A 13626-nucleotide genomic window follows, 5' to 3' on the forward strand; every position below is an offset into this window, starting at 1 on the left:
CTTCCTGACCCATTCCTCTGAGACATCTCAGGGACGGGGAACCGTTGGCACCCGCGCCAGACCCTGGGAATCCCATGTCTCGTTGCGGAGGTTCAGCTATCTACCTCAAAAGAACGTAGATACCATCACTTCTGCGAGAGTTCCCTCTAAAAAAAAGAGGCTTGCTTATGACCTGAAGTGGAACCTGGAAGGCTGTTTCCATGCAGAGGTTGACCCACTGCATAGTGGTTGCCATCATCTTGGTGTGTTTTCCCAAGGTGCACTGTGCCCGCCTGGGTAGTGAGCTCCTCTAAAGAGAGACTGTAGTTCCTTCCTGGGCGTTGACACAGAGTGCCTTGCTGACAGATCTTTTAGAGCTGCAGGCTGGGCGATACCAGCACATTCGCTAGGAAAATAGCCTATGTGTCGAGCCGGTTGCTTTCTGTGGGCTCCCTTCACGTGAAGCCAGCTTCACCGTTAGCCCAGTTTGTAGTGTCAGCTTGCTGCGCCATTCCCCTCCTATGGACTGGATACATGCACCATTTTGCTCCAAGGAGTTCCCCTTTAGCCGAACCCTGTTATACCTGTTGAACTTGTGCTAGGCTGGGTCCATATGTTGCGATCCCTACGGCGATCCCATATGTGTATTCTTCCACGGTACGGCTCCCTCCAGCGAGCCCGTGTCTTCCCTTGGCAGTGTCGTCACTGACCGGTTGTGTCTCCCCCCTGTTATCGGCTGGAGCCACCTCAGTGACATTCCATATGTTGTACTGCCCGCTAATTCGCTCAGTCCATATGTGTTATTCTCCATATGTTACCTCCCTACGGGCAGGATGTGGCTTCCGCAGCATATATGTCTTCCAACGAAAGGTAATGCTTTCCCAGGGGTCTTGTGGAATAGCAGTGACTTTCCTGGCCTAAGCCCTGTCCTATCTCCGCCTCAATACGCAGAGGATCAGGAGGCTTTTGTCTAGGCACTGGAAAGCAGCAGCACTAGTGGCGTTTTAATAGGGATCCCAATCAGTCGTAACGTACGACTACGTCAACTGAAAGACAACGTATCGGTTACCTATGTAACCCTTGTTCCCTGAAGGAGGGAACGGAGACGTAGTCCCATCGCCACTATTGCTGGACCACCGCTGACTCCGGGCTCCGCTTGGCTCCTCAATGAAAAACAAGTGGTGCGTGCATCCGCTTCCGTGTTTATACCCGTGCTGCAGGGCGGAACGCGAGATACAATTCACGCACGCCAATAAGCGTGATCCCAATCAGTCGTAATGTACGACTACGTTTACAAAATCTTACGTTAGCCAGTTAGCAGGGGACCTACACAATATAAAACACAAAACTAAGTATTTTGAACACCTGGTAGAAAAAATATACATCAATAATTATTCATACTTACAGGTTGGGATTCCAAGGAGCAAATTGGTCCAAATAAACTGGGTACTGACCCATCTTTCTAGAGCAAGTGTTTTGCAAATCCCGCGTTAAACTTTGAGAAGCAGTCGTTAGTAAAATGAAGGGACTATAGCAAAGGTTTGGGATTATACTGCTGTGGTATCTTGATAAAGATGAATTTTAACCACTGATTCTTCACAGCCTCATCCTTTGGAAGTGAAAATAAACCGAATTTACTTTCACAGCGGAGAGCACAGCGTCTTGACAACATGATATCCACATGAACGAGCTACAGCAGAAAAGTGGACAGAAATGTCCTGTCCACGCAGAACATAGGCGAGCATTATGCAAATGTAGTAAGTTGTGATGTGTGAACTTCATGAAAATAGATTCGAATTCCAAACTACTCCAAATAGGGACACTTTAAACTGACGAATAATCTGTACAGATTTATTGAAATTTGGGTTTTGAATTATGTTCTGTGCAGTTTTTGTGACTATTAAAAAAAAATTAAATGAGGATTGTAAAATTTTATTCAATAATTTGCTAAATTTATGATAGTTTTTGTGTGGGTATATATGCGTATGTATGTACATTTGAGAAGATAGACGTGTATGAGATTTTATTTATTGATTTATTATATTACATTCTAATTAATTATTATAAAATATAATTATTGTAAATATAAAGGTTGTTATGTTAAATATTGGTTGTGGTATGTCTATACAGTGTTATTATAAATAAAGGTGTGTTAAAGGTCTCTCTCTCTCTCTCTCTCTCTCTCTCTCTCTCTCTAGATTTAGTGGCAAACCTGTGAGCCTTTTGTTGAAATGTTAGCCAATACAGACGGATTACGCCACTAGGCAGCAGCGATATATAAAGGGGGCTGTTAGCCGCATTTGTACAGTTGAAAAAGACATGCTTAGGTATCAACAGTGAAGCAGGTAGCTGGTAAAAAGATTTGAAAACACAAATAGAAATGCATTAAGGAACGTTTAAAAAAAAAAATATATATATAGCCGTCGCTTTGTTCGTATAAAATGGAATACATCATCTCCTGAAAAGCGTCTTTATTCCTGTTTTATATAGCTAATTCGTTACTCGAAAAAAAAAAATCTCAAGATAATTACAACAGTGTCTCGCAAAGCCACGAGGAAAACCTTTGGTCCTGACCATTTAACATCATGACAAGGTATAACTTTTTATTGTGCTTAACGGTTCTTATTTCTTTGGGACTGTCCGGGAGCGATGAGCCGGACCTCTTTCTGCCCCCAGTGAGCGAGATGTCCTCGGAAGCTGGAGTCTCTCTTTTTGATGTGGAGGATGTGGACTCTCCTGAGTGTTCCGCGTGCGTTTGGAGAGAACAGAGCAAAGTCTTACGGCTGGAAACAATCAAATCACAAATCCTTAGCAAACTGCGCTTAAAACAAGCGCCCAACATCAGCAGAGAGGTGGTTAATCAGCTTCTTCCCAAAGCACCTCCGCTGCAACAGCTCCTGGACCATCATGACTTCCAGGGGGACGCATCCTCCCTAGATGATTTCTTGGACACCGATGAGTATCACGCCACCACCGAGTCAGTCATCACCATGGCCTCAGAGCGTGAGTTACAAAACTTAAATTTCTTAAGTTGTTTAAGTTATACTGCTTAAAATAATGACAGTTTAAGCGAAAACACGCTCAGTGTTCTTTGCTTCCTTTAAATGTGAATAGACTACGCAACTATTTAAAAGTAGTGTCAAATTGCCTTTTATTTATTTAAATATGGTATAAGCGACAGTTGCGTAAGGGTGGTCATGAAATACATGGATTCATAAAAAATACAGTGCCATGTCTAAATATTTTTTAAGTATTTTATTATTTATACAAAGATATTTACACATATAGCCTACAAATATATAAATGTAATCTATGAGTGACCGCTAATCATTTTTGAAAGCTGTCTTCACTTGGTTGCGCCCGTGTCCGTGTAATAATTCAATAATGACAATGTAATTTAAGTCATGACAGGCAGATGCGCTGAATGTAACCACGTTCGAACACATTATAGCCTACTAAATTATGTTAAAAATAAAGAGCAGTAGCCTATTGCAGCAGATTATTAATTAGAGAGTTGCATTATAAATGATGCTCTTTAAAGCAGTTGTGTCAGAACAAGCAGGTTCTCCTACCGTTAGACTCTGCTAGAAAAAGTGCCCCAAAATACTATTGTTTCCCCTAAATAAGCAGCAGTGCCATACGACAGCACTTGCCTTTTAAATGTGAAGTTTATAGGCATAGCCCGTTTTTTCACATCAGTGGGGACACAAAGCCCGTGGAGGAGTTTTGGGTCGAGGGGAGTGTGTGACCTTTCCGCTGAGAATAGCCGGGGTTCAACAACATTTACACACATAATGTATTCCGCACAAGGCAGATGAAAAGCCAAGCAAATAATCCGTTTTTTTTTTCTGACCAGACTGAACAAAGATAGGTTTGTGTTCCCCTAACTAACCTCTGCGTTGATTGTCACACAGCCCACGTTCCCGCTGGCACAATGAACACGCTTGACATTCAGGGGACGAATCACATAAATGATCATTTAACGGCTGCAGAGCTCATAGATGCCTCTTATAAATAGCGTTTTGTTGTCAGAGATTATTGTTGTAGCTGTGCAGTATGAGAGCAGCATGAAAAACTGACTTTTATACCAGGATGGTTCAACGAGTGCATTTGCCCATGTATTTAAAAGCAAGCACTTACTTTTTGAAAATGTAACTTAAATTTTAAGGTCTTATAAGTTATATTGTAGTTCCAGTTATCTTTCTGTTCTGTTTTAGTTTATGTAGAGGATTCTTGTTGGTTCTTAATCTAAAAGTTCTATTGGATATTGTAGTGTAATCTTTAACAGAAGCCTTGTTGTGTTGGATTAATGTCTACATATAAATTCAAGGAAATCTCAATAGGGACTATTAGAGTTTTAAAGTGTTTTAAATTAATTTTAGCCTACCTTTCAACTTCTTTTGATGTCCTACAGGGATTATACATGTCTAATAGTTCAATTTAGAATTAGTTAATCTTATACCTATAAAATACAGAAATATTTGTTTTCACTTGTTATGTGTTCATAAATTGAATATCATACAAATTAAACAATCTTTTGATTTTTGATTTGAACATTTTGATACTTTGTAGTTTTTTACAGTAGCCTATATCTTTACTTATTTTTTCTCTCATCTCCCAATCACGTTGTTTAAACATATGCACTCAAACCACCAAAAATAAGTGACTAATAAAATAGTACATATCAAATTTACGATATTCAATTGTGAAATAGACACGGTACTCAAAACATTGCTTCTCTAGTAAGTGCAATGGGAAGTGCCAAGTATTAAAATAAGATTTCCCCACTGTTACCAGCTTATATTTTGGGTGTCAGATATTGTGGTGGATATTGTGTTTAAATGTTGCACTGGTAGGTTTTGCTCTGCCTCTGTTCTGAATTTGACTGTGCACAGGCAAGAGTAGAAAATCGACCCTTGGAACTCTGTCTATATATTTGTCACCTGTCTATTTAGAACATATCTTCCTCCCTTGTCAGTGTGCTTTCATAACAGTCAGTGTTTTTTGTTTGTTTTGTTTTTGTCAGTAATTTGTCGGCTTACACCCTCAACCCCCCTCCCACACAATCACCTACCAACCTCCCTTCTACATTGATTTCACTGACTTGTTTAACTAATTACAATGTGCTAAAATACATTTCCAAACGGTGGTCACTATGCTCTGCTAATGGCCTGAAAGTTATAAGAGGATGATTTACCACAGAAATAAAATTTAAATTGCCATAACTTCTCTTTTTGTTCTCCACATTTTTTATTCTGTAGTACACTCCCAAAGAAACACATTCATCAAGTCAGAGAGGAAAAGGCCTCCTATTGACAAGAAGGGTCAGAGAGTTCACAGCAATGTGATATATTGGATGAGGAGCCAATTAACCTCTTCAGGTCTTTTTCTTTGACCGCAAAAGAGAACTAGTAGATTAAACACTACTACCCCCACCTAAAATGTCAAAAAGGACGGGTAGGAGATTAAACAACACTACCAAATGCTGCCTCCCCCACCTAAAATGTCTCTTTCTCTCTCACACACAAAGTCACATGCAGACTTATACACACACATTCACAAACACTAACCCACTAACCACTCCCAACTAGAAAAAAACCCAAAGGTCTTTTATTGTGTTGACCCTATAAAAGGGTAATTTCCTGAAGGTGCAGGAACCATAAACATTAGGAGAGAGAATGCTAAAAAGACAAGACGGTTGTCCGACCATCCTCTGATCAATGGGAAGTGAAGTGTTTTTTTTTTTTTTTTTTTACTATTAATTAACCATGTGAACACCTGTGTCTGAGACTACTTTCATTCTTTCCTGTTCATCTAAGAGGATGAAAGAGGGATAGAATAAAGGAAGAAAGCAAACTCGTGTTGAAAACTTTTCATTTCCTGTTTTGTAAACATACAATAAAAAGTGAAGAAGTTAAAGTGCTGTAGAAATAACACTTAATGTAGTCAAATATTTTTTTGGTGGGGTGGGGGGGTGGGCTAATAAACGTTCAATGGAACTGAAGTCTATTATACCCTGGGTACAATTTCACTGCTCTCTCAAGAATGCCTCTCTTTCTTTCATTCATTCTCTTTCCTCTTCCCACGGTTCAATGCTTCTCCTCCCCTACTGGAGCAATTCCAGACCCAGACAAGCAGGTACTGAAGTCATCACATGCAACATATAAAACTGTATATTTGAACATAATAAATACAGCTCTTTAAGTAAAAAATAATGTACATATATACTGACAACTCAAAAGTTGTGTAGTATTTTGTAGTAAACTTAACATATTTAAGGACTATGTTATAAAGCTCTCCATAGAGTCAGAAATGTAATGCATTAGTTTACACTAATGTGAGTATAATCTCAGTATATTAATCTCATGCTGTATCTGTCTTTTCCACTTAAAGACAAGATTTAAAAGTTGCACACAGAACATATTACACCTGACCATATATATAATATATATTTTGATGGTGATGAAATTGAGGCACTATTATAGTTGACATTTGGAGAAATGCTTTTGCTGTATATTTCAGTATACATTTCTCTTGCATTGGGATTGTTGAGGAAGAGGGCATTTTGGGTATTGTCTGGTAATTTGCAACCAGCATCATAGTCCACCAGAGAGTATCCAGAAATTCCAGACTTTCCAGGAATGTGTTTAAATATGCGGTTAAATATGAAACACACACACAATTTTTTTTTTTTGTTCTTTCTCTCATTATAGTCGTTAACAGTCTTGTTGTCCGATAAAACAAGGCAGACTATTTTACCAATTATCAAAGATGAATCACAACATTACAAACTTTTATTTCAAGCACAATATATATATATATATATATATATATATATATATATATATATATATATATATATATATATATATATATATATATATATATATATATATCAGTGGTGGCTGCTGGTCTTTCAAAGAGGGGAAGCTCATTTTCGGCCTATATCATAAAATGTTTCCATTTATTTATACGTAAATTCTACGTTCCTTTTCAAGAAAATGCTCTGTGACCCTCTCTGTGACCAGTGTCCTCTCAATGGCCAGCAGAGTTAAATATAATTGTACAAATGTAATAATACAATAAAGGTATAAATAATAATTAGGGCTGTCAAAAGATTAATCGCGATTAATCGCATCCAAAATAAAAGTTTGTGTTTACTTAATATATGTGTGTGTACTGTGTATAATTATTTTGTATATATCAATACACACACATGCATGTATATATTTAAGAAATATTTGCATACATATACTGTATATATTTATATATAATTTATATTATATATAAATATAATTTTTTATATATATAAATTACACATTTTTCTTAAATATATACAAGCATGTGTGTGTATTGATATATACAAAATAATTATACACAGTAGCCTACACACACATATATTATGTAAACACAAACTTTTATTTTGGATGCGATTAATCGCGATTAATCTTTTGACAGCCCTAATAATAATATAATAAAGTATAATAATACTACTACTAATAATATATATATATTTTAATTATTTTAAGAATTCTTTTTTAATTATTACTAATAATAATATAAAAAATATAATAAGTAATAATATAATAAAGGTATAAATGTATAATTGTGTGAAATGTATTATGAAAATTGGCTAGCAATTTCGACAAGCAAATACCAAGAAATAGGTTGCTGCAGTTTGTCTTTCGACTATACTTGAAAAATCCGCGATGGGACTGAGCTCGAATAGCTTTAGCATAAGCGACTTTTTATTGTATGAAATCGCTGTCAATCAAAAGGAGATGCAGCCTTTCGACAGACCCTCCAATCATCATGCAGAAACCCGGAGTCCAGGCCAGCCCACTCCTCATTCACCCCCAGAGACGCTGAGCGTCCGTGGGCGGGACATAATCGCAGCATTTATCCAATGACCGTCTAGTTTCGAAGCACTGAAAAAAACTGTTCAAAGCAGCCCCATTGAAGTCAATGGAGGCTGGGCTTCAACAGGGAAATGCGCTGTGACGTGATGTATGAGAAGGAAATCAAGTCAGCCGACCTGCTATATGTAACTGATTCTGAACGAACTCATCTTTGAGATGAACATTTTCTAACGCATTTTTAGTCAATAAAATGTTAACACAATAGTACATATTTGACCATTAATTTTTCGACATTATAGGGGAAGCCGAGCTTCCCTTGCAGTCTTAAAGAAATCCCCACTGATATATATATATATATATATATATATATATATTTTTTTTTTTAGCTAGAAATAAATAAAAGTTTATAATGTTGTGATTCATCTCCTGGATGGTTTGGTACATGGTTTATAACACTTAAACAAAGACTTTTAAAAAATCCCTATGGGAGAAAATGAATGGAAAAAATACTGTTGCAGCTGGGCACTATTGCCAGAGGTTTATGTGTGTGAATCGATGTGGTATTAGAATGTAATGACCAGTTGTTTAGCAACGAACAACTAATCATAAACTGAACAACACTTGTATCATTAAATGCACATTGTAAAGTCACAGAAACTTTCACATAGTTTATTTCATTTCTACATTTGAATGAAAAATATTCTACAAATTTAACTGAAGAAGAGAGAAGACAAGGCTAATGCCTTTAAACAGGCTGTGTGCTTTGTTAATCCAGTCAATGATACTGACATGCATAGACATATGCAAATGCATGATCTCTTGAGTTTTCGTGAGTATTTTTACATAAAGTACATAAAAATCCTCTACATTCAATTCAATTTAATTTCCTACCGTATTGGAGAGAAATGTAGTAGCACGTTGAGCTGCCAGTTGTGGGTCTTTCATGCAGAGAACTCTCCTCATGTGTTTGCAATTTGCATAATAATGCATTTAAAATCTAGTGGCCAAACGTATCATTACAAGTTCACAATGCTGTTTCAGATCAAATATAATGTGGAATAAATGTCTTTTCGCCAGGTTAGATACTGATAATTAATCACTCAAAGCCCCTTATCTAATGGTGCATTCAAGTCCTCGTGGGAAGTCGTATTTACAATGTCAGGTACGTCAAGTCACTTTCGTCGGAGCAAGATGGCAGTGAACCTTATTTAACTACACAAAAATACAGCACGGTTTTTAAACTCTACTTCTAGAAAACAAAGAACAAATAATGTGTATCAGGTGTGTTTTGCTTTTTAATGTCTTTAATTAATTTATGAAGCCACTGTAAACTTATTGTTACATATTATATTGTTTTATGACAATGCTATTATATTTTGTTCAGGAATTAGTTTATTTTGTTGTAAATAAAAAAGCTTGACAATGTCACTGCTAATTACCTAATACTGTGGTAATCCGCCACGTTTCTCATTGACACACCCCCAAATCGGAAAAATCAGGGCTTAAAGAAAATCCAGAGCTTCCCACTCATATTTACTACTTTGTGGTGGTGTTCATGTGCGTTCAACTCGTAAATATGATATTTTCGACATGACTTAACATATGAACGCATCATAAACCTCTCTACTTAACTGTTGGACTCGCACATCCGCCATGTTTGTAGTTTTTTAACAGTTCACCACCTTGGAATTATAAGGTCTGGATTATAAGGATGCATAAGGTCTTATTCTATCTGCATTCTGAGCACTTTTGAGATACACTAGCTTCAAAGTTTTGGCATTCTTCTTTGTGGATAGACCGTTTTTAGCTTTATAAAAAAAAGTCACAAAATGTACACAACTTAAAAATAAATAAATCACATAATGTAAATAAAGTTGTCACAGAATAAAATTATGTGAATAACTCAATTTTGACAAAATGTCAGATAGAACCTTACAATTCCAAAGTTTTTATCCGTGCTTGTAGTTCTAAACTAATCCTCGTCAAACACGCAATGTGTTGTGGGCAGTATTCGCCATTAGAGTATGCATGGATCTGCACTTTGGATTCTAACCGGAAAAAGTAGAATATCTGGGTATCTTTGGAATACTCATTTCAACATACTATGATTTAGGACACACTAATTCTAATTTCGAATACTATTTAGGATGGATAGTATGCAAATTGGGACACAGCACATCATTGACTGTCATCTGCTTCATCGCAGATTGCGACAGGCAGTGTTTTGGGTGATGTGCATTTGAATTATAAACTTCACAGAGTGGATGGAGATAAGATTTTCAGCCATTGCTTAAATTCTGCTCTGTACTGCATACAGAACTATTTTATTCCACCAGAATGGACTGCGACTGCAACACATTATCGTCAACTACTTTTGGTAGCGCTTTTGACATTTTTGCAAAAAAAGTATTATTATGATTCCACTTGTCTGTCTGTTAGGCCATTTCTAAATATTTTTATGAAATTGTTATGGGTAGGTTTAGAGGTAGGAGTGGGATTATCAGCTCAAAATATCTTTTTAATGCTATATTGTTACTAAAAGTGTCATTTTCCTACACATTTCTGTCCAGTTTATATATCCTTTTTTTAATATAAAATGGTTGTGTTTGGTTTTCTGGGGTAGGGTTAGGGGATCTACAATTTATCTATAAAATGGTAAAAGGTAAATTATACAACTATCTTTATGATATAAAAGATTGGTAAATATTTTACCTTTCTTTAAATGTTGTCAATATGTCCACATTGTACATTTCAGCATCTACAAAAATGTATGTTTTGCACCTGAAAATGTTACATATTGATACCTACGTATTAACAATGAGACCAGGCTGGCAAATAATAGCGTTATACCAGATGTATAAAGCGAACTCTGGACAAACCAAGGATTTACAGTGAGCTGTGGAAAACCATTTTAAGTTGATAAACATGATAAACAGCCGCCAGAGAAATGTGAATTGCAGCTATTATTTATTTATTTTATTTATTAATTAATAAAAAAAACACTTTAGGGCTGGGGTAATTCAACAATGCTGAGCATCTCTGTTGAGTAATATCAGGAAAATATGCACCATCACATATGGGATATATAGAGAGAAAACAAGGAGCACAGAGGTCAGAAGATGCCCCCTTTTTCATTGTCAGTCATCTAATTTTCGGTGCCAAAAAGAAAAATAATGTCAGCAAACATGAATATAAATTAATTCATTTCATGAATTATTTATTTGGACAGATTGCCATTTAAAATTAGGCCACAAGAATGATCTGTGAGCCAAAGGGGAACCAAAAAAAAAAAAAAAAAAGAAGAAGAAGAAGAAGAAGAAAAGGTTATGGCTCAGATGTTTTTTTTTTTGTTTTTTTTTAATGGAAACTGAAATGGAGGCACACATGCATATATCAAGCTTTAGTCTCATCAGCAGTCTTTAGACAGCTTTGGACTCATCAGTTAACATATAATTTTTAAGAGTATTTAGAGTTATGCATAAAACATTTATTAATGTCCTGACCAAAAAAAGTAAATGTCGAACAAACTACATTATATCTACATTTTTGTGTAAACAAAATTTTCAGGATTTAATAGATTGTAAGTGTTTTTATTCATAAAAAATCAAATGTTTGTGGGGACATTTTAATGTTTTTTTTTTTTTTTTTTAACTCTAAATAAATTTGGGTTATTGTAATGGCACCATATTGCTCAGATGGCCCCGTTTAATAAATCAGCCAAATAAATCAGAGTTAGCATGTGAAACTAAAACTACATATAGCTGTTTTATACAAGTGCACAGACCGAGTTTTCCTTTTTCTGTTTTTAGGTAATAGACAGGGAAAAGCACTGTACAAAATTAAACGGACTAATGTTGTATGTAATGGTAAACCTTTAAAACACACATTATTGCACAACATTTTAATTAGGTTTATAGTTTAGGGAAACTATAGTCAGTTCTCTTATCATTCTTATTGTGACAAATCTGCAAGATTTGCATAGAATTTTGGAGCCTATGGATCAGCCATCTGTCAAGATATTTGTTTGTCTGTTTATACTGCTGTTGTGGACTTGATATTTAATTTCAGAAATAGTCCTGTATCAAGACACTTTTTTGTGTGTATAGTTTTTAAATATGGTTTTAGTTTCTAGTTTCATATGCAATCAACTGTAAGATTGTGCTCTTAATTACCTTAATCACTGTTTCTTGATCCTGGTGGTTCCAATGTGCCCCTTAATACATGGTGAGTCTACATGAGCATGCTCATAAGAAATCTCATATCTGCACTTTTGTATATGTATTATTTTTGTTTTATGAATGCAATGGGCACTTTTACACTTTTAGTACACTAGCTTAATACCCTATTATTATGGGGAGCATGTAGGACATGCTTTTGTTGAGCGTGGGGGGCTGCGCTGCTAAAACTGTGATAGGAGTCTTGTGCCTGGCTCTGTCCCCCAGGAGTATTCTGAATGAGGGTGTCACTTGCGGTCTGTACCCCCCATTTTCCCAACACACACCATTCCTCTGTCCCGTGTCCTCCCCCACTTATGCTCTCTGATCTCCTGGGATAAGGGGGCCAAACAAAGAAGGAGTGAGGCGGCATAGGCTGGGATGGCGGGGTGGGGAGCTCTGTGGCCCCTGTCTTATTAGAAGGGTCGTGAATGTGTCAGAATGATTAATTTGCAGAGGTGCACAGGGATACCCTTGAGCCACATTTATCCAGAGTCGGAGCTCTCTAGCACACACATCCCCTGATGTGTTTAGTTGATATTTGGAAAATTAAGAAAAGAAAATATGAATATAATGCATGCAAATAAAATTTTGACCTAGCTATACCACTCAAAAACTATAACAACAGGTAATAACATTACAGAATTTTTAACAAAATTCTGACATTTAAGTGTGAAATAGTTTTATCCCCTCCCCCATCCATCATTCAGTACCAGATAACTAAATGTCATTATTTATAATGTTTTTGTTTTGTTTTTAAAAGCATATTCATTTCACCACAGAGCATCAGCCTTTACCATCAAACTATCTGTAATCAACATATATCAAAATACTGCTTATCAACTACAATTGGAGCTTTAATAGATCAGAAGACAATGTAGATATCTTTAATGGAATAACAATCTTCAGGGCTTAAAGGGTTAGTTCACCCGAAAGTGAAAACTCCGTCATCATTTACTTCACATACATTGTCGTTCCAATGCTGTAAGACTTTTGTTTATCTTCGTAACACAAATTAATATATTTTTAATGACATCTGTGAGTGATTTCTGTCCTTCCACTGACAGCTATGCAACTAGCACTTTGACGCTTCAAAAAGTTCATAAAAAGATTGTACAACTAATGCCTATGAATTGAGTGGTTTATTCCAAATTTTCTGAAGAGACACAATTGCTTTATACGCTGACCAGACTTAATTTAGGCTTTTATTCACATAGAAATATTCATCAACGAACACATCAGTTATGGTAAACAGAAGCTCAAGCATGTTTGCATGATGTGCTAATGAGGTTCATTCTCATGTGTTATGTAGCACAATTGAGCTTCCACAAGAGGTTTGTTCACGTCAAGCAGGTTCGGTTGAGCTTCTGTTTATGTTCTTTGATCAATGTTTAAATGTGAATAAAAGCCTAAATTCAATCTGTTCATCATATAAAGTGATCATTGTCTCTTCAGAAAATTTTGACTAAACCACTCAATTCATATGAATTCGTTTTACAATCTCTTTATTAATTTGCCTTGAGAAAGCCAACTTACTGAAATGCTGATATTGTACTTCAAACTTTGACGAGTCA

At 36.1% G+C, this 13626-nt stretch overlaps 1 protein-coding gene across 2 annotated transcripts in view; it reads left to right on the plus strand.

Moving 5' to 3' along the window:
* Positions 1 to 2123: 2123 nt before the first annotated feature.
* The window catches only part of gdf11 (growth differentiation factor 11), a 92725-nt gene continuing 81222 nt past the window's right edge, over positions 2124 to 13626 (plus strand). For both annotated transcript variants that reach the window (XM_084394407.1, XM_084394408.1), the window contains exon 1: positions 2124 to 2982. In XM_084394407.1, the coding sequence (XP_084250533.1) occupies positions 2565 to 2982 (418 nt within the window). In that variant the 5' untranslated portion in view covers positions 2124 to 2564. The remainder of the gene's footprint in view (positions 2983 to 13626) is intronic.

Source organism: Rutilus rutilus (assembly GCF_951802725.1).
Source record: "Rutilus rutilus genome assembly, chromosome: 22".
NCBI classification, from domain to species: Eukaryota; Metazoa; Chordata; class Actinopteri; order Cypriniformes; family Leuciscidae; genus Rutilus; species Rutilus rutilus.